The sequence below is a fragment of the Orcinus orca genome, chromosome 17, assembly GCF_937001465.1.
Source record: "Orcinus orca chromosome 17, mOrcOrc1.1, whole genome shotgun sequence".
NCBI classification, from domain to species: Eukaryota; Metazoa; Chordata; class Mammalia; order Artiodactyla; family Delphinidae; genus Orcinus; species Orcinus orca.
Genome location: NC_064575.1, coordinates 86717780 through 86743306, shown reverse-complemented (window position 1 = coordinate 86743306; position 25527 = coordinate 86717780). Strand labels below are relative to the sequence as shown.

Below are 25527 nucleotides of genomic sequence, written 5' to 3'. Positions count from 1 at the left end.
CAGTGAGAGGCCCGTGTACCGCAAAAACAAAAACAACAACAAAAAATAATGTGCACAGTATTTTATAGTATAATTTAATTTATTTATAACTTTATAATCTAATATTATGAAGTATTTTAGGTACGTGTAACTTCTTTTTACTTAATGTTACAAGTACATCTTTCTATGACATTAATTTATAATATAATATTCTTTTATATGGTAATCATATCCTATTTAATCTCTTCCCATGGAACATTAGGTTTAGTTTTGTTTAGTTTTGTGCGGTTTTTTGGTATTGTAAACTGCTACATAGAAGAGCTTTGTGGCTGGATCATTGTGTGTCTATGGCTATTGTTAGAAATAGAATTTCTGGGTCAAGTAGTATGCAAAATTTAAGCTCTAGCTACACCAGGTTGCCGTGTTTTCACCTATCAGATTGGTAAAAATCCAGAAACCCAGAATTTCTGGATTGCATTAGTGAACTGGTGGAAACCAGGCCAATGAAAATGTCTATCAGACCTAAGAACGCAGTGTGTGTGTGAGAGCCAAGGATGGCAGCCAGCGCCCTGAGGTAGGGCGGAGGCAGGGTTGCAGCGGGAGACCTCCCAGGTGTGGGGTCGGATGGTGCAGGGGAGGTGTCACTTTTTTTAAAATTAATTAATTAATTTATTCATTTATTTATTTTTGGCTGCGTTGGGTCTTCGTTGCTGTGATCGGGCTTTCTCTGGTTGGGGTTACTCTTTGTTGCTGTGCAAGAGCTTCTCATTGCAGTGGCTTCTCTTGTTGTGGAGCACGGGCTCTAGGCATGCAGGTTTCAGTACTTCTGACACACGGGCATAGTTGCTCCGCAGCATGTGAGATCTTCCCGGACCAGGGCTCAAACCCATGTCCCCTGCATTGGCAGGTGGATTCTTAACCACTGTGCCACCAGGGAAGTCCCGAGGTGTCACTTTTTGTGTTAAAAGGGGGGAAAACCAAGAATCATGTTTGTATTTATGTGACTTTCCACATAAAGAAATTTCAGAGGGATAAAGAGGAAGCCAATCCTGACAGTGATTTCCACACTGTGTGCGGGGTGGAGAGGGGACAGTCTTGGGGGGAGACTTTTCCCTGTATGGCCCATGTTTGCGTCCGGGGAATAGTTCCTATTCAAACACAATATTTTTAAAAAGTTCCTAAGGTGTTCGCTAGGTACTACAGCAGCGCCCGAAAGGGCTCGCTCCCTACACCTGCCCAGCACCCAGTGACAGGGTTTCAAACAGACAACAGAAGCTCGCCGATCTGATATAAAATCATGTGAGTGTCTGAAGGAGGCAATTATTAAGAGTCGGTGCAGCGGGGCTTCCCTGGTGGCGCAGTGGTTAAGAATCCGCCTGCCAACGCAGGGAACACGGGTTCGAGCGCTGGTCCGCGAAGATCCCACATGCCACGGAGCAACTAAGCCCGTGCGCCACAACTACTGAAGCCCGCGCGCCACAACTACTGAACCCATGCGCCTAGAGCCCGTGCTCCGCAACAAGAGAAGCCACCGCAATGAGAAGCCCGCGCACCACAACAAAGAGTAGCCCCCACTCGCCGCAATTAGAGAAAGCCCGCGCACAGCAACAAAGACCCAACGCAGCCAAAAATTAATTACTTAATTAATTAAAAAAGAAAGAGTCGGCTCAGGGCTGGCGGGGCCGGCGGTGGGGTGCGGGGGTGGGTCAGAAGCGCAGTTCTAGCTCGGGGCACAGTGGTCCTGCGAGGTCGGACCTCTGCATTGGGAATGTGAGTCTCCCCATGGGTCTGGTTCTTGCTTTGTGCTTGTGGGGCTTTCTGAAGTTAAGTTCTCGCTGATTTTTATTTATCTTGTTCCAGAGTAGTTTCTGTCCTGCACTGCGAATGAAGGTTTTTCCCACCGTCTTTTGCCAGCTCGTTATTGGCCTATAAGAAATGTCTTGGGCCTTTAGAAGGGTGCTGAAAGGCGGCCACTCGAGTGAGCGCCTTTGTCGGTGCTGGTAGGTGGTCAGAGGCACTGGTTCAGGTGCTGAGGAGGTGCAGACTCTGAACGCTTGGCAGATCAGGTTAGAGGCTTCTCCGCATCCGGAGCCTAGGTCCTTTCCCCTCACACGCCCTGGATCAGCCTCGCCTGCAGCTGAGCCCGGAGGCTTGCCCTGGCCGCCTGTGGGAGTGGCTTTGGGGGTGTCCCGGCCACCATGCTGAGCCTACAGCCCTGCTGCTCCTGCTTCCGGTACTTCCTATGGGCGAGGCCCCTGGGGCGGTGGCGGTGGCCACTCAGATTTGGAGGGACGTCTGTTCTCATGTTAACGGTATGCAGCCAGCCGTCCCCATCCACGGTCTGCAACTGGGGATTTAAGTAATAGATCAAAAGTACTATTGGGGGGCTCCCCTGGTGGTGCAGTGGTTGAGAGTCCACCTGCCGATGCAGGGTACACAGGTTCGTGCCCCGGTCCGGGAGGATCCCACATGCCGCGGAGCGGCTGGGCCCGTGAGCCATGGCCGCTGAGCCTGCGCGTCCGGAGCCTGTGCTCCTCAATGGGAGAGGCCACAGCAGTGAGAGGCCCACGTACTGCAAAAAAAAAAAAAAAAAAAAAAAAAGTACTATTGGGGTGGGACTTCCCTGCTGGTCCAGCGGTTAAGATTCTGTGCACCCAATGTAGGGGGCCAAGGTTCGATCCCTGGTCAGGGAACTAGATCCCGCGTGCTGCAACTAAGACCTGGTGCAGCCAAGTAAATAAATAAATAAATGTTTTTTAAAAAAAGAAGTACTGTGGGGGGGGGATTCCGGAAAGTTCCAAAAGGCAAAACTTGAATTTGCTGTGGGTGCTCAAAGACAGCTATTTACATTGTATTTTTTAAAAAAAAATTTATTTTTGGCCACGTTGTGTCTTTGTTGCTGCGCGGGCTTTCTCTAGTTGCGGTGAGCGGGCGCTATTCTTCGTTGTGGTGCACAGGTTTCTCATTGCGGTGGCTTCTCGTTGCGGAGCACGGGCTCTAGGTGCGCAGGCTTCAGTAGTTGTGGCATGCAGGCTCAGTAGTTGTGGCGCATGGGCTTAGTTGCTCCATGGCATGTGGGATCTCCCCGGACCAGGGCTTGAACCCATGTCCCCTGCGTTGACAGGTGGATTCACTGCACCACCAGGGAAGTCCCTGCATTGTGTTTACAACTATTTACATAGCATTTGCACTGTATTAGGTTATATACAAATACTACTCCAGTTTTTTTGTGTTTTGTTTTTTGCGGTACGCGGGCCTCTCACTGTTGTGGCCCCTCCCGTTGCTGGGCTGCGGCATGTGGGATCTTCCTGGACCGGGGCACGAACCCGTGTCCCCTGCATTGGCAGGCGGACTCTCAACCACTGCGCCACCAGGGAAGCCCTACTCCAGTTTTTATAAGGGACTTGAGCATCCGAGGCTTTTGGTGTTGGCTGGGGTCCTGGAATCAACCCCCTTCAGATACTGAGGGTGCCTGGACCTCCTTTCCCAGTTTACTGGGTCACTTTGTAGAAATCAGAAATATTGGTGAGTTTTTATCAAATGAGTTATCAGCAGTTTTGAGATCAATATACAGGTTTTCTCCTTCAATCTATTAACGAAGTTAAACCTCTATTAATAGCGTTCCTGGGAAGTACCTCATCCTTGAACTGCAAGCATCCACTGCTTGGTTTCCCTGCATGGACGCCTCTGACCAGGGCTGGGGTGCAGGGGTGCTGAGACAGTCATCCCTGTGTGAGAGCACTGTCCCCACTGTCCCTGCTGGAGGAAACCGCAGAGGGGTCTGTGCAGCAGGACGACACAGGACAGGACAGGACCGGGAGGCTCTCTGTAGCCCTGAGATAGAGCAGGTGTGGCAGCGGGGCTGTGGCCGCTGAGTGCCTGGTGGTGGAAGGCAGCGAGGAGGCCAGGGCTGTCTCCAAGGGGAGGAGGGTGGCGGTGGAGACAGTGGGAAGAGGACAGGTTTGCGAGATATTTGGGGGGGCAGAATGATGGGACCTCCTGATGGACGGAACATGGGGGTGGGACCCAGGGTCCCTGCCCGAGGTCTCTGGCGGACACCTGGTAATGATGCAATTTTTGAACTGGGCTACAGGGAGAGAGAGCTGGATGGGGCCCAAACGGGAACACTCTATGCCTCCTGGGCCATCACCAGGACCCTTGGGGCCCTGGCGGCACCCACCGCAGTGCTGTGGACCTGGCCCTGCGGGTGGAGCCGCACAGGGTGGCTGGTCTAGCTGAGCTCCCGCCTTCGTCAGCCAGTGGCTGCCCACGTGGAGGAGCGTTCTCCTCCTGCCCAGCCTGGTAGCTTCCCCAGGTCAGGGTCGATGCCAGGTGACGGCTGTGGGGTGAGGCCTGGTGGTGCAGGTGAGATGGCCCCTGTTCCCACTGCAGGGAACAGGCACAGTCTGTAGCGGGGTCTCACTGGGTGATTATGGGGGACCCTGTGTGGATGGTGTCTACCGGCAGGGCCGACAGCTGTCACATATCACCCCTGCACAGGATCACCTGCCCACCAGTCACTAGTGAGCCCCGGTAGGGCAGGCTGCCCAGGGCTGGGCACAGGAGTGAAGCTGGGGAGGCTTGGTGAGGAACACGGACGGGAAGGCGGACCGGGCCTTGGGAGCAGGGGTGTGGTCTGAATGGTGGGGGCTGTGACCTGGGGCCACACCTGCCAGGGTCTCAGGAGGCTTGTGAGGAGGGGGTGCTTTGTCGCAGACAGAGGGGCTGGGAAGGAGGGGGCCTGGCTGTGGCGTAGGGGCTCAGCTTGGGTCGCAGGAACCACAGGGGTGTCAGCTGCCTCCTGGAATTTGCAGTAAAGCTTCAAGAGCGTTCGGCCTTGCGCATGAGGCGAGTCCCTGGTGCAGGCGACCTGACAGGACCCCGGCTGGGCGTGGGGAAGCCGTGCCGGGTCAGACAGCCTGCTTTCTTGAGGACCCTGGGACTAGATCTCCTGGGCAGCGAGACCGTGAAAGCTGAGGACTGTCGGGAGGGCCAGGGCCGTTGCATCTCACCCACCAGAGCCACGCTGCCCCCATCTCTTACCCCCAGGCCCTTGCCCACCGCAGTCCGAGGGGCCTCCCTGGCCCAGGGGAACCCCGCCTACAGCTCTGTGTCCAGGTGCCCTCCACGCACACGTTCTCTGGGGTTGGCCAGACTCCTCTTCTCTTGACCTGGGGCCTTCGTATGTGCGTCCGCCTCCTTTGCTGGCTAGCTGCAGCCTGTCTTTCCACGGCCCCACTTTAGCTGCCCCTTCCTCTGGGAAGAAACCAAGGAATGGGCTCAGTGTGTCCCGTGGACTCTATCCAGGGGCCGTGGCCACAGCCCACTTCCCAGGCCACACCATGTGGCTGCCGTTTGGGGCAGACTGGGCAGGGGCAGGCCAAAGGCCTCTTCACTGGCCACCCCTTCTCTGTGAGCCCTCGTTTGCAAGTGGCTGCCGGTGACTGCAGTGGCCACTCTCGGGTGGGCAGAGTGACTTGAGGGGGCAGTTAAGGGCCTGGGACATTCCTTCTCTGTCCCCATGGTTCTGAAACGTTAGGAAAAGCCACCTAATTGCGCCTGATCCTTGTGTTACCCCATTACTTGCTTTCTGCCCTCATCTTTTCAGTAGCTTAAAATTATAATCTTATAAAATTCAATTATACGCAGTTTTGTTTGTTTTTTTTGGCCGTGCCGTGTGGCTTGGGGGATCTTGGTTCCCCAACCAGGGATTGAACCCTGGCCCACAGCAGTGAAAGCGCTGAGTCCTAACCACTGGACTGCCAGGGAACTCTCAATTATATGCAGTTTTAAAACTAGAACCAGCACTAATTTTGTGTGTGGGTGAGTTTTCCTATAGTTTTTAGTTCTGTTTAAGTATCTGTCAGTTTCATTTGAGATCTAGTTAGGAAGTACTCTTCAGTTACAGTTTGGATTTAGGTTCATCTGGACGTGGCTAATAAAAAAATAATAGGAATTTAGGTGTAAGGAATCACAAAATCCTCTATTAATTTCTCATATTCCTGTTTACCCCAGGTCTGCCACTGTTTTTTCCTGAGACCTGCCTGTGCCCCGGACTAGCTGAGTCCTGAGAGGGGCAGGGATGGGGTTGTGAGGGATCCTAGAACATCAGGCCTTCAGCCAGTATAGGGCTGCACCCGCTTCTTTGCTCATCAGCCGGTACCTGCGGGCACCGCGCTCCCCCCCCCCCCCCGCGTCCTGACCCAACACATGGTGGGCCTGCCTGCAGGAAGAGTGGTCCCCTAAAGGCAGCGGCCTGGCTGGGCAAGGTGTGGGCCTCAAGGGGCCAGGAGGGGCCTTGGGGTGAGGATGGAGGAAGAATCTGGATGTGGGCCTGGCAGGAGACGGAGGCTGTGTCTGTCCCCCACAGCCCAGCACAGAGGACCAGGGTGGGGCGGGAGGGCCCAATCCTGGGGCTTACGTTGAAGCCGCGCGTGCGTGCGCGTGCCCGAGGTGTGGGTGAGGCTTGCGCGGCTTCCTGCGGCACCGTGAGGAGGGCAGAGCTGACCCCACCCCAGCAGTGCCAGCGCTGTCATTCTCCCCAGGGGGCAGGCAGTGACAGTCAGTGGCCAGGAGGCTGATCCTGTCAGCAGTAGGGGTGGTGGTGCAAGGAGACTGCTGAGCCGGACAGTTGGTGGCAGGTGGACAGACTGGAAGGTGGAGCCACCAGGACCTGTGGGGCTGACCCATGGGGGTGAGGACCCTAGGGTGTTGGCCTGAGCTGCTGGGTGGTAGATGGTGGTACATCCGCAGAGCCGGGAAGACAGGAACTTCCCAAGACAAGCTTCGTGGGTCTTTGCTGAGTTGGAGAGGCAGAGGCTGAATGTGTCACCTTGGGAGTCAGAGTGTCACAGGACCGGGTGAGGTGACCCAGAGGCGCATGTGGGTGGAGGAGGGCCCCCAGCTGAGGGGAGAAGGCAGAGGGCATGGAAGTGGGGGGAAGTGAATGGTGGTGATGAAGGAGCCTCCAGCCTCTGCCCCGGTGGGATCTACCTTCTCCCCTCACCCAGGATGCTGGCTGGGGAGGTCGCCAGGAGGTCCAGACCGGTGGGTATCTCCTGCAGGGAGTGCGTGGCCATGACTTCGAGGCCAGGAAAGCCACGTGCAGGAGCGGCTAGGACGGCACTCTGAGGGTGGCCCGCGGTGGAGGCCTAGGGACTGGTGGGGTGGCGTGGGCCATCCAAGCACGCCTGGATCCAGCCTGATGGCGTGGCAGTCCGGCTGGAGTTACCGGGGTCAGGTGACTGGGAGCAGGGGTCTGGAAGGATGGGGGCGGTGTAGACGGGAGCAAGCTCGGGCCGGCCTCGCACTGCGCATTGATTAGTTGAGGCTCCGCCCCGGCTGGCAAGCCCCGCCCCACGCCTCCCGGCTCCTCCCCCAGGCTGCGGCTCTGGCCTGGGCAGTGCAGTGCGGGGCTGGACTCTGCGTGGCGGCCCGCGCACCGCCCTCAGACCCGGCGGAGACATGGACCCCTCGAGAGCCATCCAGCATGAGATCAGCTCCCTCAAAGGTGCGGGCCGGGGATGGGGACCGAGCCGGGGGGTGGGGAGTGTGGACCAGGCAGTGACCTCTGGCTGGGTGCAGCCCCCACAGGGCAGCGGTCGGGGTCTGCCGCCTTGGGGGCAGCTTTGTGGGTGGGGAGCCGGAGCCGCAGAAGACCCCATGTCCGTGTTCTGCCGGGACTCCACCTGGCGCGAGGTCCGCCTGGAGCTGGCGGGGGTGACTCCAGCCGCAGCCCCGCAGCCCTGCAGCCCTGCAACCCTGCAGCGAGTGTCGGGGGGCGGGGCGGGCTACTGCAGCGGCGGGGGCGGGGCGGAGGTAGGAGCCAGCCTCCGCCACCTCTCGGATCCGCACTTTCTCTCCTCCCGAACTCTGCCGAATCCCGCCCCGCTTGTCGGCCTGCCCCCCAGCGTCGAAGGGGACAGGGCAGGGCCTTGGGGATCGATCACTGGCGGGGGAGGCGCCAGGCGGGCTGGCCCCGGGCAAGTCCACACTGCGGTTCTTTGTTCCGGAATGGGGGGGGGCTGGGGGCTGCCCAAGGACCCCGACTGGTTGCCCTGGAGATCCGGAGGGACCTGGAGTGGGGTGGAGGAGGCCGCCCTGGTTGTCCGCCCCGGTCCTTCCTGTGCTGAATCAGCAACTGCGGCTGCGGTTCCCGCAGGGTGGGGGCAGGGCAGAAAGGGGTGTTCTCCCAGCCCTGGGACCTGGGGGGCGCGGGGGTGGGGGGATGGGGTAGAGGGAGGCGTGCCGAGGCCGGCACCGCGGGCCAGACCGGGAACGTCTAGTTCCAGGCTCCTGCCTGCTCCTCCCCTCAACCCCCGAGGGCGGGGCTGGTGGGAGGGAGGGGGATTCCCCTTCGTGCCCCGCCCCCCCCCCCCTTTCTTCAGCGTTGCAAACTGCTGCCCTCTCCTGCGGGGATGGCGTGGGTTGTCACGGGGCTGAGGGGCTTGGCCAAAGACCCGTGCAAGTCTGTGTGGAAGGAGGAGAGACCTTAGGTCTGGGGGCCTTGCGTGTGGCCTGGAATCATTTTGGGAGGGGGCATGCTGTGGGGTCGGTTTGGTAGGAGGCTTGGGGGTTGAGGGGTTAGGTCGGGGAATCAAACCAGGGAAATGTGCGGTGGACGTATGGGGTGGTTAGGAGGGAGAGGAGGTCAGAGTGGGGCTGTGGGGTGGGCAGGGGAGTGCACGGGAGATCGGGGTGGGGCAGGGGGAGCGCAGGAGGTCCGGGGGAGGGCTGAGGGTCAGGCCAGGAGTGGGTCTTCCGTGGGCACAGGGCCAGGCCGGGCCACTGGCCTGAGTGCTGGCCTGAAACCACAGCTGGTGTTGGTTCTCTAAGCCACAGCCGTGGTGCCCGGCAGGGTCCGCAGGCGCCACTAGTCTGAGGGGGCGTGGCCGTTGCCCACTCCAGCGTCTGCTGGGCGTCCTCCCCGAGCCGGCGCCCCGCCCTCCCCGGCCGGTGTCCCGCGGGGATGGTCCCCTTCCCGCCGGCGGAGGGAGAGCGGCGCCGCAGAGCTGGCGGGCCGGGCTGTGGGAACAGTTGGCTGTGCCTGCAGTTTCCTCTGCCGTGTGTGTGTGTGTGTGTGTGTGTGTGTGTGTGTGTGTGTGTGTGTGTGTGTGTGTGTGTGTGTGTGTGTGTGTGTGTGTGTGTGTGTGTGTGTGTGTGTGTGTGTGTGTGTGTGTGTGTGTGTGTGTGTGTGTGTGTGTGTGTTGGGAGCCGGCTCTGCACTGCCATGGCAACGGCCTCATAAACCCGCCCCCACGCGCAGCCTCTTGGCCGCCTGCCCGCCCGAGCCTCCCACCTCGGGATCCCCCCCCCTTCCGCCCTATTTATAAACAGTTCCCGAGTTAGCAGTGCTGGGAATGGGTGTGTCCGCTTGGGGGAGGGGAGAAAGCGCGGGTGCAGGTGTGAGTGGTGCAGCACCAAGTGGGAGAGCGGGGTATTGGGTGGAATGGGGAGGCGCGGGATGTCCGTGGTTGGAGCCTCAGCTCTGAGGGCCTAGGGTGACTGCTGGGCGTGGCCGGGCCAGGCTGCAGGGTGTTCACGTGGAGCACACAGCCCCTTTCCCCACTCCTGCTGGTCCCCCTTTCACTGGGGCCCCCGACCCTCTTCTAGCCTGGTGCTACTCTCCCCTCCTGTCCAGCTGGCTCAAAGGAGGCACTCAGGCTGCCCAGGGTGGGGTGTCTCCTGGCGGCAGGGGCTCTGGGCCGCGGGTGGCTTTGGGTCCCTGTGGCAGCTGAGAGCGTCTGGCCTCCAACAGCTGGCCTGGGGCGGTGGTGGATGGAGGCCACTCAGAGCCCCTACCCTGTGCCCTGCGCACAGTGCTTGGCCTCTCAGCCGACTCCCTGTTCCTGGCCCACCCTTGATCTGGCCTGGCATGGCAAGTGTTAAGGAGGGTGGCCGTTGTCTGGGTCCGACATTTGGACGTGGGGGCTCTGTCCCTTTGCCTGCTTGATGGCAGGCAGCCAGTGGTGCCTCCAGCCTGTCCATGTGCTGCAGCAGCTGCCCCTGCCATTCCCCTCAGACCTCTGCCCCCCCAAGACCGCAGCTCTTCCCTCAGCCCTTGAGTCCCCCCAAGACCTCAGCTCTCCTCCCTTAGACCTAGAGGACCCCCTGCCCAGACGGCCCAGCCCTCCTCTTCAGGTCCTTGTGAATCCCTGAGGCTCTGAGACCACAACCCTGAGTTGGGTCCCGGGCCTAAGGCCCCTCCTGCTCTCTCCGCTCCCGCTTCCCTTCTGCCAGCCTTTTAGACTCTGGGTCCACAGGCACTCCCGTCCACCCTCCCCCTAATCTTAGGAACCCTGAAGGAAGTGTTTAGAAACTGATGTAATTTCTGACGTGGAGCCGCGGGCCTGGGAGGGGAGGGGACCTGCCTTGGGGATGGCCGCTGCTGCGAGGTGCCCCCCACTCTGCGAGGGGCCCTGTTAGCTGAGGGTGGGAGGGGCCGCCCTTGCTGCTGAGTCAGAGGGGGCCGGCCTGGGCGTCCTGAAGGGCGGGCAGGCGGGAGGCTCGCGCAAGCGGTGGGCAGGCCGCAGTGCCGGCAGGAATCACACGGAGCCAGAGAGCCAGGCGCCGCGAGCCACAAGCCCGGAGCCCGCGCCCTCGAGCTCAGCGCCACGGCCTGCCTACCCTTCGGCCCCGGTTGCACCTTGTGCCGAGGGCGTCTCCTGGACCTCCTCCCTGTGCCCCGCCCGCCGCCCTCGACTCGCCAGCGCCCTCGACTCACCGGCTCAGGCAGCCATGGTGGCCGGCATGCTCATGCCGCTGGACCAGCTGCGGACCATTTACGAGGTGCTCTTCCGCGAGGGTGTGATGGTGGCCAAGAAGGACCGGCGGCCCCGCAGCCTGCATCCCCACGTGCCCGGTGTCACCAACCTGCAGGTCACGCGCGCCATGGCCTCCCTGCGGGCGCGGGGCCTGGTGCGGGAGACCTTCGCCTGGCGCCACTTTTACTGGTACCTCACCAACGAGGGCATTGCCCACCTGCGCCAGTACCTGCACCTGCCGCCGGAAATCGTGCCCGCCTCTTTGCAGCGGGTGCGCCACCCTGTCGCCATGGTGATGCCTGCCCGCCGCACCCCCCACGTGCAGGCCGTGCAGGGTCCCCTGGGCTGCCCGCCCAAGCGGGGGCCGCTGCCAGCCGAGGACCCTACCCGTGAGGAGCGGTGGGTCTACCGCCGGAAGGAGCCTGAGGAGGGGGCACCTGAGCCCCCTGTGGTGCCCGCCACCACACCAGGGACCCTGGCGAGGCCTGGCCCGGAGCCTGCCCCAGCCGCAGGTAGCTGTGTCCTGGCCCCAGGGTGGGGGATGGGAGGGGGTGCTGGGGCCTGGGCCTGGTGGGCTGGGGTGGGCAGCCAGTGTGCAAAAGCTTTGCTCCCGCCAGCAGGGGGCGCTGTTTCTGCCTGCGCGCTCTGGTCAGTGGACCCACAGGGCTCCTCCTCCTGGCTTGAGGACCTTGGGGTGGGTAGGCCAAGGAGGAGCCGGTGGGTTACTGCCAGCCCATCCCCAGGCACACCCCGGAGCTAGGGGTGGGGCTTGTGGTTCTTGGACTGGCAGGACCAGCTGTTAACACAGCCCTGGCCGCACCCTCAGCCCTCTCCCCAGCGTTGCCCTTGTCCTATGCCCTGCTCGCCCCCCCCCCCGCATCCCCCCCTCCCCCCAGCCCAGCGACTTGTCGGCCCTGAGGCCCTCTCAGCAGGAGGTGGGGGCATGCAGAGGAGGTGCTGGGATGGGACAGCGGTGTAGCTTCTCTCCAACAGTGTGGGTGACTCCCTGACCTTTCTGAGCCTTGAGTTTGTCCAGTTGGGGTGGCACCTGCCCCCATGGTTGTGTGGCACAGACGTGATACTGTGACTGGCCGTTTGGTCAGCTTGGGGTTGGTGATGGCCTAGACGGGCAGCCCTGGGTTGGGGCGAGAAGAGCAGACCCTAGGTAGGAACATCTGCCGCGGGGCCTGAGGCCAAGGCATGGCGGGTGCAGGGCCCAGCCTGGGGTCTAGGCAGATCCTTCCCAGCGGGAGCCAGGTCTCAGAGGATGGGACAGGTCCTCTCGTCCCAGAGGCGGCCAGCAAGCCCTTGCTGTGTCCCTGCTCTGGGGCATCCCTCTGTCCCTAAGCACCTGTGCTGCAGGACCCAGATGGGCAGAGGGTCCCGTGCAGCTCGAGGCTCACACATGCGCTCCTGGAGCTCGTTGGCCTTGGCGTTGAGGTGGGGCAGCCCGCACCTGCTTCCGTCTCTGTGTCTCACTACCTGGGGAGGAACTTGGTTTCTGAGGGGTTGGCAGGGGGCCTGGGGTGAGGCTAGCAGGCTGGGTAGGAGTTTGCCAGGTAAATGAGCGTGGTCTGGGGACCCAGGCGCAGGCCCAGGTGCTGAGCGGAAGCGCCGGCCCTGGCCTGGTCTGGGTTGGACCCGCAAACTCGGGCCTAGGTGTGGGAGCCCATCTGGGAGGATCAGGGAGGCTGTGGGCAGAGGGGCAGCCTCGGGCTCACCACACGGCCTCTCCAGCTCCTGTCAATGGGGTGACAGTGACACCCACAAAGAGTCAGTAGTGCTTCGCTGGGTGCTTGGTCAGCTGTGACCAAGCACCCGGTGGCCGGCTCTCGGCCTGAGCCTTCTCCCCCAACCTTCGCCTCGCTGCTGCCCCTACCCTGCTCAGTGGCTGGTGGACAAGCCTTCTCCCCCTTCTTGGGTCGGGGGTGTGGTGAGCTCAAGCCCCTCCCTCCGCTTCGCTCCTTCCTTCCTTGTCTGTGGCCTGGCTGGGCTGGGCATGGTGGCTGGGCGGGCAGTTGGCCGTGGGCCAGGAGGGGAGACTGGGTGTGGCTGCAGTGGGCAGAGCGGGGGTGGGGGGTGGGGGGGACCCCGCAGCCCTGACGGAGGTGACTCAGTCTTCCCTTCCCGGCCGCAGTCGCCGGTGGCAGCTCAGAGTTTCCAACAGGAAATGAGCTCCAGCTCCAGGATGAGTCAGGGCCGGCGGGTGTGGGCTCCCCTTCCCCTTGGTCCCTCAGGCCTAGCACAGGATCTGAGTGCCACTCTGGGTACAGGAGGACGCCTAGGGTGCCTTGGGTGCTGGGTGTGGCACAGGCTACATCCAGGTCTGCAGGGGTTGTGACGCTCCACACGCTGGCTAGGAAGGTTCTGATGACAGTTAGAACCATCGACTTCCCAGGGTTTTAAAAATTATCAAGTGATGAGCCACACAGCCGCCTCCTTCCTCACAGCCTCGCCCCCCAGTCAGCTTGCAGAAGGACCAGGTCAACAGCCCCTGGGGCCAGCTGCCCTGCTTACCAGAGTGGCCTTGGTCAGGTGGGCTGCCTGTGCACGTCCAGCCCCAGCTGGGGAGTGACGGACGCTGCAGGGCAGTCAGCTGTGCCTGCCGCGCCACGGTCCCCACCGTGAGGCCACCCGCCCACCTGTGCCCTGCTGGTCTGCTCCTCCGAGTGGGAAGGTGTCCACTCGCTTGTTCAGCCACTTACCAGCCAGACCCAGGCCGAGTCCCGGCCCGGGAGTCCCCAGCGTCTGGGGATGGGCTGGATGCAGAGCTAGCAGGGAGGGCCCCTGTGTGGAGTGACGAGGACCACGCTTGGCCAAGAGCCGCCTGGCAGGAGGAGGGACAGAGGGAGGCCAGGTGGCGGGAGGGCGAGGAATTTGGGGTTGCTTTGTGTGATAGAAAACTCGTGGAATGGGTTTTTATATATGAATTTCATTTATGTTTCAAGTGGTAATGCTCGGCGTGGCTTAAAATTCAGAGTGAACTGAAACTTCTGTAGAGAAGAGGTACCATCCGAACGCCCTCAGCACCTGTGCTGCTCCGACAGCGTCTTACACGGCAGACGCAGGTGGCCTTCGGGGTCTTGCTTCTCCTGACCCCGCTGTGCACCTGGCTCTCCCACGCGGCTTGTCCCCCACGCAGGGGACACAGAGTCAGCGCACAGAGCTGCCGTGCTCCTTTTCACAGCGCGTGGCGCCCCAGCCCGCCGTCCGTGAGTCTGGGCTGTCTTCAGAGAAATCTGCAGAACTCTGGCAGGTTTTCTAAGCAGGGCGCGCGGGGCACGATTAGATTCGTCTTCTACTGGGTTCTGCGGTGGCTGGGCAGGCCAGCGCCCGGGGAGGGGAGGAGCGCAGAGGCTGGGACTCAGTGAAGAGATGTCACCTTTGTCAGGGCTGGAGGCCGTGGTGGCTGCGCCTGAGCTGGTCGTGGGGGATATGGCGGGGAGGGGTCCAGGAGGGGCCGGGGAGGCGCAGGCTGGTGGGGCCTGTGCAGCAAGGGGGAGGCTGCGGGGTGGGCCGGGGTGGGCCGGGCAGGGAGACCGGTCCTCTGGCCCCGCCTGAGGGCTCAGGGGCTGCAGGCAGGCTGGTCCGACCTGTTGATCCGCTGAGCTTCGGCTCTGCTGGGCTTGCTGACTAAGGGGTGGCCGTGAGGAGGAGCCACGTCTCCCAGGGCTCCAGCGAGCCTGCCCTCCGCCTCCCATCCTTTCCCTCCTTCCTGCCTTCCCTTCCTTTCCTCTCTACCGGTCGGCAGCCATGGACAGGTTCAGCATGGAGGAGCTGATTCAGCTGGGCCAAGGTAGGGCAGGGCTGGGCGGGGGCTGCAGGCCTTTGGGAGGGAGGGATCCAGGCCTCTCCCCTCCAGCCTGTGGCCGGGCCCTGGAGGGGCAGGACTCGGGACTCGGGACTCGGGACTCGGGGATGGGCACGGCTCCCTCTCAGAGGTGCCCGGGCGTGTGTGGTGTGGGATGGAGGCTCTGGGAGCTGCAGGCCGTGCCCCAGGTCCCTGGTGGGGGGCGGGGGGTGCTGCCCGCCACCCTCGAGCGAGGGACACCCTTGCCTCTGGGAGTGGTTCTCCCCCGGCTGTTGACTCCTCTGAGGAGCCCAGTCCCAGCCTCCAGAGCTTGCTGCTGCAGGCCAGTTTCCTTCAGAAGTGAGTTTCTGAGGCACGGGGTTGATGGGCAGCAGGCTTGGGTGGCCTGGCCCTCCACCCCTTCACCCCTCCGGTCCTCTTATCGTTGCCCCTGGCCTCCCCATGTGGACCAGGGGGCCTCTATCCCGGTGGCCAGGGGCCAAGTGTGGTTTGCCGTGCTTTGCTACAGGCTGACCACGCACTCCAGGCAGACCGCCGGGGCTGACATCACAGCCTTGTGTGACCGAGGGTGAGCCCCTCATCCTTTCTGTGCCTTGGTTTCCTCATCTGTACGATGCAGTAATACACGGGGCTTACTCCGTAGCTTTCTCTGAGGATTGGAGTAGAATGGTGCTGGACACGGGGGAAGCGCTACAAAATGGGGTACCAACCCCAGTGCTCTGTCTGCTCGGGCCTGAGAGGTCCAGGCTGCTGGGAGGAGAGGGGAAGGACCGTGACCCCCACGTCCTGTTTCCTGAGCGCACTGAGGCCTGGGTCAGTCCAGGATGTCATGTGGGCTGGTACCTCGGCCCCAAGCGTTCTGCAGACCCGCCGTTGATGGGGTCTGGGTGGGGTCAGCGTAGACACTGGGACTGTCCCGGGGTGGGGAGGCACGGCCCGAGCTGGGGGGCGGGTGCTCACGTGGCCCAGCCCGATTTGACTTGAGATGTCACCTTGGGGAGGCCGTCCCGTCCCTCTGGGCCAGGTGTTGCGTCCTGTGACTTGTGCAGGGGGGTGGGGGGAGCCCTTGCCTGTGTGGCCTTTCCGAGTGCTCCCCCACTGCTGTCCCTGCCCCACGAGGCCGGCAGGGCGGGGCTGTGCCCCATTCAAGGGGGACGTGAGCCCCCGAGGCCCACATGCCGCTGCTCGGCCTGTTCCAGGAGGCTTCTTATTATTAGAATCACCCGTGGGAGCCTGGGGGGAGCGTCGGGTGGTGGGGTGGTGCCGCCCAGTCAGCCTGGGCTCCAGCGAGGCTCTGGGCCCAGGTGCCCTCGCTCTGCACGTCATGTTCTAAGTCTGGACACATGACGGGCCTCGCTGGGCCTCCTTGGATATTTATATCCCCCGGGCCCCCTGCCCACCCCTCCCCTCCCCCACGGACACAGGCACTGCTGCTGTCAGCGGCACCACCGCCACTGCCGGGCTCACTGTTCCCTCCGAGGGGCCTGTGACCCTCCCCACACCCCGCACCCATTCCCAGTCGGACCCGTGGGCTCCCGCCACTGTCCCCAATGAAGATTGTGCCGGGTAGGTGGGGCAGCCTTCGAAAGCCCGGCTGGGGCCGCGGGTGGGAGGCTCTGTCCTTACCTCTGTGCACGGTCTGCTCTCCAGGCCGGCACCTGGGCCCCTCCCCCGCACCCTGTCTGTTGTCCTGTAGCGGGTAGGGGCGTGCGTCGGGGCTCTTCTCTGGCCGCTTGTCTTTGAGGGTGGTTAGGTCAGTTGCCAGCCTGGGAGGCCAGCGAGGGCTGGGGTGCTGGCAGCTGTCACCAGAGGGTACCCTTGGAGGCAGAGTGGGGTGCTCGGGCACCACGGTCGCCCTCCTGGTGGGGGTGGGGGCAGGACTGTGCTGAGGCCGCCCAGGGCCCAGGCTGTGGGGGGGCTGCCGCTCGGCCTGGCTTCCCCGTAGGCCCCTCCTCCTGGCGGGTGTGGCCGAGGGTGGGCAGGGGTTAAGGCTCCCGCTAACCTTGAGCGTGACAGCGTGATAGCTGCGCTGGGACAGCTGAGCCGGCGCCGCCGTGAGAGGGTGGGGAGCGCGGAGCGGCCGGGAGGGGGGGAGAGGGGGGCTGGCGGGAGCACAGTTGGTGCGGCAGCAGCGGCAGCGGCAGCGGCAGCAGCGCCAGGGCCGGTCTCTGGGCGCCTGGCGGACGGTGGTAGGGCGGTCCTGCAGGGGGCGGTCCCTGGTCCCGGGCACCCCCCGCCGTCCTCTCCGCTCGGGGAAGGGAGGGGGCTGCCCGGCCTCGAGCAGCCCTTCCGAAGGGCGATTCCGCCTGCTCTGCTCTCCAGAGCCATGGAGCCGTCGGGCAGTCTGTTCCCTTCCCTGGTGGTCGTGGGCCACGTTGTCACCCTGGCCGCTGTGTGGCACTGGCACAGGGGGCGCCGGCGGGCGCAGGATGAGCAAGGTAAGCCCGCTGGTGGCTACTGCCCGGGCTGCTGTCACCAGCCGCCACCCCGTCAGGAGGCTGAGGGCGGGGCGGGCAAGGGGCCGCCTCCCTCCCGCCCCTGCGTTTCCCTACGCCCTCCCCTTCCGTCCCGGGGGAAGCAGCTCTGGCACGTGCTCAGAAGCGGTGTTGCCCCCGCCTCCTACCCTGCTTCTCTGGGCAGGGCCGGGGCTCTGTGGCTTCATCAGCCTGGAGCCCCCTGCTGGGGGGGGGGGCTCCGGACATGTGGGGAGTGGGTGGCAGGAGCAGTGCAGGAGCATTCAGTCCGGAAGGGAGGTCCCTCCCTAGCAGTCAGGGACAGGGTGAGCACAGGTGACTGTGCACAGAAACCAGCTGGCAGGTACAGGCCGGGTGTCCTGGGGCAGGTCTTGGGAGAGCTCCTGCCCAGGACTGAGGTGGGGATGGGCGTGGGCGGAACCTCCCCGCCCCTGCGCAGAGGTGAGGCAGGGCCAGGGCCTAGGAACGCCTGGGACCGGCAGCCAGGCTGTGCTCTGCCCGCCCCCTGCTCCAGGTCACCCGCTCTGGGCTGTAGCCCTTGGCAGCAGCGGCGTGCAGCCCAGGAGGGTGGGGCCTCCACTCAAGCGAATGAGCTGGGGGGCGGGGGCATGGGGACTGGGGTTCTGGCCAGAGGGACTGCCTCACTGGGGACCTGCCGGTCCGCACTGGGCATAGCCTGGAGTGTGGAGGCTTGCCCTCAGTGGGGGTGGCCAGAGCTGGCCCCTGACAGGGATGCTGGGCCCGCTGGGCCCTAGGTCTGAGTCCAGATGGGCCTTCTAGGCGTGGCTTTGGGGGCTGGAGAGCAGCTGGTGACTCAGCTGCAGGGACGGTCAATAAAAACCGCTCGGGCCAGGACTTCTTTGCTGCGGGTTGGCCCTCCCTCCCTCAGCCTGCTGCTGTGCCCTGTCCCCACGTGGGGAAGGGGCTCCCCTTCGGCCGCTGTCCTAGCCTGCTCCCCGTCCCTGCTGCCCTTGGTGCCCCTCCTGCTCTGTTCCCGGCTGTCTCAGCCCCTGCTCCCCGCACTGCCCCCAGCCTCTCCCTCGAATCCTGCAGGGAGCGTCGTCCACGGGAGCGGTTATCTTAGGGAGTTCCCAGGCCTCTTTGTCTTCGAGGGCAGCCTCCCCCTGCCCCCAGTCCTCCAGGCCTAGCCGGGTCCTCTCCCTCCACGTAGGGGCGCGGCTTCCAGGCTCACATTGGGCGGGGCGCCCGCCGGGGGCAGGTTCTCGGCGTCTGGCCTGCCGCCGCGGCTGGGGAGGGTGTGGAGAGAAGAGCTGGCGGCCCCGGCCTCACGGGTGGGCTGGGAAGCAGACGCTGCACTGTCCTGTGTGCTGTCCCCAGGGCGCCCAAGCTCATGGCTGCGCCCGGCACACGGGGGGCGGGAGTCGCTCTTGCCACGCAGAAGGAGGTTGTGCTGGAACGGCCGTGCTGGCTGGATGGGGGCTGCGAGCAGGCCCGCAGGGGCTACCTCTACGGGCAGCTGTGCTGCGTAGGTGGGTGCATGCGGCTGGAGGGTGGTGGTGCAGGGGGGTCACCTGCCCCTGTCTCCTTGTCATCTCCGCCGGGTGCTGCCCCGCCCAAGTGCAGCCCCACCCGCAGGCTCGGTTCCGGAAACACCTGGGGAGGAAGGCGGAGTGAGGTCCCCTCTGCCCCTTTGTTCCCTCTGGAGAAGGGGGAGGCGGAGGTGGGCGGGGCGGCTTGGGCCTGGGCCTCGGCTTCTGGGCACCAGGCAGTTGGCAGTCGGCCGCGTGAGGGGAGAGGGAGGAGCTGGGGGCGGGGCTGCAGGCCCTCGGCCTCCCGCCTCTCCTGGGCCGAGGTACCCTTCTCCGTCTGCAAGCTTCCTGTCCCAGGAGCGGCTCCACTAATCGTGGCGGGCTTCCAGCCTTAGTTTCCATATCTGTAGGAGGGGGCATCGATACTCTTCAGAGGGCATGGGCAGCTCTAGGGGACGCTGGGCTGGTGGACAGGACAGGGGTCAGGCAGATGTGCAGGCGCACCAGTGCTGGGGAATGTCCTGGGGAGGGCCGGCTGAGATGTGCTGCAGCCTGGCCTGTGGGGAGTCAGGCGGGGCAGGGCCGGCCTGGGAGGCGTTGTCTCTGGGTTTGAGGGCCCGAATAGGATGGCCAGGGGAGGGAGCATCTACAGCTAGGAGCGAGGGGCTAGTAGGCAGGGCTGGAGGGAGGGGCTGTGGAGGGGGGAGAGGACGAGCTCTGAGACCCTGGGGGGAGCTCAGAGGCAAGAGGGCGTCCAGGGGGGCCGGGCGCTGGAGCCAGGCTTGGGAGGAGGAGGTGGAACCCCATCCCAGACGGTGAGACAGCATCCTTGGAGGCCCCTCGGTGGCAGAGAGAAATCTGGAGAAGGAGCTGGGGCTGGGGCCTGGGCTGGGGGCTCACCAAGTCCAGTGGGTCCTGCTTGTCCTGGATTCCCTGCTCCAGCTCCTGGCTCATTCCCAGGGGCCTCGTGTGTGTGCCCCTCCCCAGAATGACACCCCTACCCCTGCAGGCAGAGACCTCACCTCCCTGTTACAGCTGGACTAGCCCCGAGCCTGCATACAGCAGGCGCTCGGTACAGGCTTTTTGAACTTCTGCTGGGATGAGCGGCTGCGTTTCTGCAGGATCCAAACCCGGGGAGGGGCAGTGGGTGTTAGACCTTCTCGGTGACCCTGTCCTGGGAGCGCTGGCCAGCGTGGGGTCAGATTTGGGACTCTGGAGCGCCTCTGGAGGGTGAAGAGCTGATGTCCGTGGGGCCTCTCCAGGCCCTGCACAGAGGCTGCGGGGTGTGTAGAGCAGATGCAGAGTCTGGGCTTGGGGCCTGAGGGACCTCTCCGAGGTCGGGAGGGATGTGGCATTCGGCAGAGCCCCTAGGGCCGGGGGCGGGGTGTAAACAGCTCCACCTGGCTGGGGCACCCCCTACCCCGTGGGGTTTGGGCGCCCTCCTGTGGCTGCAGAAGGGCAAGCGGGGATGGGGTGGGGTGAGGTTTCCCTGGAGCAGAGGCCAGAGGCCGGAGGTGCTGTGGGCATGGGGGGGCAGCGCTGACGGCTGCATCACATCACATCTGACTGGAAAATTCTGTGATGGGGCGGTGCATTCTTTCCTGCGGTGGTCGGGCAGCCTGGGCAGTCCCCACGCTTCCAGGGGAAGCTGTGTGCGAGACCAGAGGGAGCAGGCCAGGCGGCACCCGGTGCCCTTTGTCCTCCCACCTTCACAGCCCAAATAGCTGTTATCTGTGCGCCCCACCCGTCCTGCCCCCACTGCCCCCAGGTGCGGCTTCCTTTCCTGTGAGTCACCGTGCGGGGGAGGAGGGCCTCCCCATCCCTGACTCACTGGCTGCCGCGCCCCCCCGCCCCGTGCTCCCCTCTGGCCCCAGACCTCCCCTCCCGACCGTGGGGCAGAGTTCCTGCGGCTCAGGGCTGGGCAGTCCTGCTGGGTGAGTCAGCGCTCGGCTATGTGCCCCCTCCCGCCCTGCTGTGTGCTCTGCCTTCGTATGGGGCACTGCTCCAGGACGTGCCTGGTGGGCAGCTCGGGGAGGGCCCGCCTGGCACTGGACCATAGTGGCCCTGAAGCCAGGGGCACAGTGGAGCCTGGCTCCCACCCCACAGAGGGCATGTAGGTCTATGAGAAGGGATGATTTAGGGGGGCTGCAAGGAAAGGATGGGCGCTGGCCCCCCCAAGCCAGGTGTCACTCAGCTTGGGGGTCCCTCCTTAGAGCCCCTCCAGCAGGTAGTGTGGGCAGGCACAGGGGTAGCCCTGGGCTCGGCAGCCCTGAGCCGGTGCTTGCCCAAGAGGTGTGACCCGTGGGCTCCCTGGGCCCAGCGGCACTCAGGTACCCTCCCTGTGGGGGGACCCTCCTTCGGAGTGGCCATGAGGAAGGCGTGTGGTTCCCTGTGATTCTGGCGAGGTGCCAGGTCCCCTTGTACCCCCGGGTACCCGCCAGGGGCTGCAGCGGGCTGGGTGGGTGAGGAAACCCCTGGGTTTCCTGTTTCTGTCGGGCTGTGGGTGTGGCCATGGGGGAGGGGTCATCTTCCTCCTTCCCGCAGGGACACTCCCTCTCTGGGGGTTGTGCAGGGTGGGGTGGGGCTCCAGGGGCGGGGACAGCAGTTGGGGAGTACTGCGGGCCGGGCGTGGCCCCACCGACTGGGCTCTGAGCTGAGCTGAGCTGAGACACTGAGCGAGCACCTTCGCCGCTGTGTGCCGCACACCAGAGCACAGCACCTGGGGACTGAGGGACCGAGCACCGAAGGGGTGGGCGCGGCATCATGTCTCAGAACTGGCTCCAAGTGCCCGAGCCCAAGGGCCTGGGTCACAGGAGAACCAGCTCGGAGGACAACCTCTACCTGGCTGTGCTCAGGGCTTCAGAGGGCAAGAAAGGTAGCGGGCACTCCTCGCTCGGCAGGGCAGGCGTGGGGCAGGAAGGGCCCAGTTCCTGCCGTGGGAAACGTGGCACTGGGTGGGGTGGGGCCCAGACTCTTAGGGTCTGAATTTGGGGGACAGACTGAGGCAGGTGGCTGGCGCCACGGGGAGCGTGCTGTGTCCTGGCCCAGGTGCAGAGCTGCCGGGGTCGGGGGGCCAGCCACCCGTGCCCAGCACAGAGAGGCCGGCAGTGGCCTGTGGGCCTCGGGTGTCGGGCAGTGTGGGGGGGGACAGCTCGCTGTGTGCCGGGAAAGGCCCACTGCCCCGTGGGGAGGAGAGCTTCACCCTCGCCGCATCCCTGCCCAGCCCAGGGCCCTGGGGGGCAGCCTGTGGGGGGGGGGGCAGGCCGGGACCTGTGTGCCGTGGCTTCAGACCCTCCCAGCCTCAGGGGGAGACAGTGAGGAGACCCAGCGGTGGGCACCGTGTGCCCGGCCCCTCCCCACCTGTCCAGGGCTCAGGAGGGCGGCGTCGGGCAGGGGCAGGGAGGCTGGGTTGCCTTGTGAGGCTGAGGCCCCCTTCAGGCGCCAGCCGCTGTTATCTGCGTGGTGGTCGCCTCCTGGGGGCTCGCAGGGCTCCTCCCAGGCCCCAGGTAACCTGGCCCTGTCTCTCCCAGATGAGCGGGACCGTGTGCAGAAGAAAACCTTCACCAAGTGGGTCAACAAGCACCTCATCAAGGTTGGTGGCATGCGCACACGTGGGTGTGTGCAGAAGCGCCCGCGTTGCGTGCGCGTGTCGCAGGGGCTGAGGAGACTGTGGGTGGGGGTGAAGGAGCGTGCCCCTGGCCCTCCAGCCTGAACAAGGGCCCGCACGCCTCCTGCCACCCAGCCGCTCGGGGCCATCCCTCTCTGCCCTGGGAACTCACCTCCCACCTCTGAAACCTGTCCTTTTCTGTCTGCTTCCTCCCCTCGCTCGCTCCTGCCTCCTGTCTCTGTCCCCCTCCTCCTCCTCTCCGTCTCTCCTGGTCTCTCTGTGTAGCACTGGAGGGCACAGGTAGGTGCCTCCTCGGGGGTGGGTGTCTTCTGTGGGCCCCTGCCTCATGCCCTCTGGGCCTGTTGGTGGTTCTGGGGACCTGCGGCCAGCCCAGTCCTCTGTCCCTGCAGGCACAGAGGCACATCAGTGACCTGTATGAAGACCTCCGTGATGGCCACAACCTCATCTCCCTCCTGGAGGTGCTCTCAGGGGACAGCCTGGTACGTGCGCCCAACCGCCCGCCCCCTCCGAGGCCCCGCCTGCGTTCCCTCCTGGGGTCTTTCCCCGTACCCTCTCCGTGTCCAGCCTGGCCTCGCCCCCCACTGCGCCTCCTGGTCCGGAGTGTCGGGCCTGGTCCGGGAGCGGCCCGCGGCGCACAGCCCTGCTGCCCTCCGTGCTGGAGCCTTGACACCGTAACCTCACGCTCTGCTCTGCTTTGGTTTCTCTGCTGCTTGGACTCTGAACTTTGATCTCTGCCCTTTACCCTTTGCCCTGCTCTGGCCGGGCAGCCAAGAGAGCGGGACGTAATCAGGAGCTCGCGCCTGGTGAGTGGTTGTGCCCGCTGGCCACGGCGGCCCGTGGGCTCCCTGAGACCAGGAGCCCAGCTCACCCAGGGCCGATGGCACTTGGGCTGGCAAACGGCCCTGCATCCAGCTGCCTGCCATCGTGCCTGCCGCACTGCCTGGGCCGGGGCTGCCACCACCCGGCAGGAGGACCCCTCCCCCAAAGCCACCGCCCTCCCCCCCCGTGGCTTCCTGGCTATTGTCTCCTCCCCTCCCCCTCCTTCCTTCCCGCAGCCTGGTCCCTGCTGGGCCTGGCCCCTGGGCCAGCGGCCCCCCCTTCCCAGCTGGGGCGGGTGGACCCGGGTCAGGGAAGGGCTGCTGCCCCGCTGGGGAAGACCCTCGCTATAGATGCCTTGGGGGTTCTGAGGGCGGGCAGACGCCGCAGCCATAGGACGGGCTGTGACCGGGCCCTGGGGCCGCTGACCGGCCCTGCTTCCCCTCCCAGCCGCGGGAGAAGGGCAGGATGCGCTTCCACAAGCTGCAGAACGTGCAGATCGCCCTGGACTACCTCCGACACCGCCAGGTAATGCCGCCCACCTGGCCGCGGGCCCCAGCCCCCTTCTCCGGCCCGCTCGGGGGCACGACTGAGGGCAGCTTGCTCGCAGGTGAAGCTGGTGAACATCAGGAACGATGACATTGCCGATGGCAACCCCAAGCTGACCCTCGGGCTGATCTGGACCATCATCCTGCACTTCCAGGTAGCATGGCCGCCCGCTGACCCTCTGCCGCCCCCGGAGTCTGCGGCGGGGCTGGCCTGGCACCCGGCTAGGCGTGCGGCCTGGGAGCTGGGGCCCTCAGCATCCTGGCACTTGGAGCCTTCCCGCCAGCCCGTGCCGCTGCCCTGTGCTAGCTCCGTGGCCTCAAGGCCCAGGCCTCTCTCCAAGGCCTGCCTATCCCGTGCCCTCTGGCCCTGACTGGGCAGGGCCCGCAGAGCCTCCCTGCAGAGGAATGCATTCTCTACTCTTGGTGTGGCCTCCTGCCCCAGGGAAGGTTCTAGAGAAGCACCCCACTGCACGGGCTGACTCACCCACTGCCTGCCCGGCCCGCACAGGAAGCCGCAAATCTGAGAGCTGGGCAGGCAGAGCCTGGCTGGCACAGCAGCTGAGTCACACAGGCGGGCAGGCCGACAGACAGATAACTAGGGCCAGGCAGGCGGGGGAGCAGACAGGCTAGCAGACCCAGGCCTGAAGGATTGGACGAGTGCAGGGCCGGGGCATTGCAGTGGCCGCGCATGCTCAGTCCCCGGGACATAACCCTGGCCTGCAGCCAGGGAGGCCCTGCCCTGCCCCCTGCCCCGCCCCCTGCCCCTCGTGACAGCCTTTTCTTGGCCTGGGACTTCTGGGTGAGCTCCATGCGCCCACCATCCACCAACTCTGATCCATGCCTGCCTTGCGGGGTGCGGGGTGTGCCCCAGGAGGAGGGAGCCCAGGGCACCCACCATGTGGCGACGGCAGGGGCCTTGCGGGGTGCGGGGTGTGCCCCAGGAGGAGGGAGCCCAGGGCACCCACCATGTGGCGACGGCAGGGGCCTTGCGGGGTGCGGGGTGTGCCCCAGGAGGAGGGAGCCCAGGGCACCCACCCTGTGGCGACGGCAGGGGCTGGGGGCCTGCCATTCTGTGGCAGCTGCTGCCTAGAGTGGCCTCGGCTTGTGACACTGAGGTGTGGCGGGTCCCTGCGGCCCCAGCCTGCCTCAGGTGGCCTGGCAGCTCCTGTGCACCCTGACCGGGCGCCGGGCAGGTCGGTGGCCGTGGCTGAGCTCCCGTCTCCTGCCCGCTGTGTGGGGCAGATCTCGGACATCCAGGTGAGCGGGCAGTCGGAGGACATGACAGCCAAGGAGAAGCTGCTGCTGTGGTCCCAGCGCATGATAGAGGGCTTCCAGGGCCTGCGCTGTGACAACTTCACCTCCAGCTGGCGAGATGGCCGCCTCTTCAACGCCATTATCCATCGGCACAAGTACGCGGCCCGGGGCAGGGAGGGCACTGTGGGTCGGGGGCATCCCTGCAGCCCCTCAGCTGGGCAACTTCAAACGAGTGGGGGCGAGGAGGCGTCTGCCGCCCACGGGGACCTGCCGCCCACGGGGACCTGCCGCCCACAGGGACAGGCACCAGCGCCAGCCCGCCTCCCTGGGAGGGTGCAGGCGAGTAGGCCCAGCCTTACGCACGCCCTTCCCGCCTCCTCCTGGGACCTTCCTGAGGCCGCGCCGGCTTCAAGGCCAGAGGACAGCAGCCTGCTGGTTTTCAGAGCCATGAGTGCTGGCCCCACGTGGACACCCCAGAAGGGGCCTGTGTGGGGTCGGCCCTGCGGGGGGCCCAGGCTGACCGGCACCCCACCCTGTGGCTGTGCCCACTGTAGGCCCCTTGAGCTCCTGGGGCCAGGGCCCAATGTGTGCAGCACCTGCAGGTGGGCTACCTGGGTGGGTGGGACTGGACGCTAGTGGGGTGGGGGTGTTTTTCAGGATGAGCGTTTGCTGGGGGTTCTGTGTCTCTGGGGGCCTGAGGAAGGCATGTCTGTGCGCTGACCTGCCCGGTGGGCCTCGCTGCCCCTGTGTTCCCGCCTGCCTGC

At 64.5% G+C, this 25527-nt stretch overlaps 1 protein-coding gene across 10 annotated transcripts in view; it reads left to right on the top strand.

Moving 5' to 3' along the window:
- LOC101271232 (plectin) overlaps positions 1 to 25527 on the top strand; it is a 57674-nt gene that overhangs the window by 12572 nt on the left and 19575 nt on the right. For 4 of the 10 annotated variants that reach the window (XM_049700556.1, XM_049700557.1, XM_049700558.1 and 1 more), the window contains 5 exons: positions 22048 to 22109; positions 22535 to 22624; positions 23412 to 23489; positions 23572 to 23664; positions 24752 to 24918. In XM_049700556.1, coding sequence (XP_049556513.1) covers positions 22048 to 22109; positions 22535 to 22624; positions 23412 to 23489; positions 23572 to 23664; positions 24752 to 24918 — 490 coding nt within the window. Of the gene's footprint in view, positions 1 to 10583; positions 11255 to 14308; positions 14539 to 16703; positions 16992 to 17708; positions 18518 to 21159; positions 21393 to 22047; positions 22110 to 22534; positions 22625 to 23411; positions 23490 to 23571; positions 23665 to 24751; positions 24919 to 25527 lie in introns of those variants that run through there. The other 6 variants (XM_049700564.1, XM_049700555.1, XM_049700563.1 and 3 more) reach the window with 5 other exon arrangements.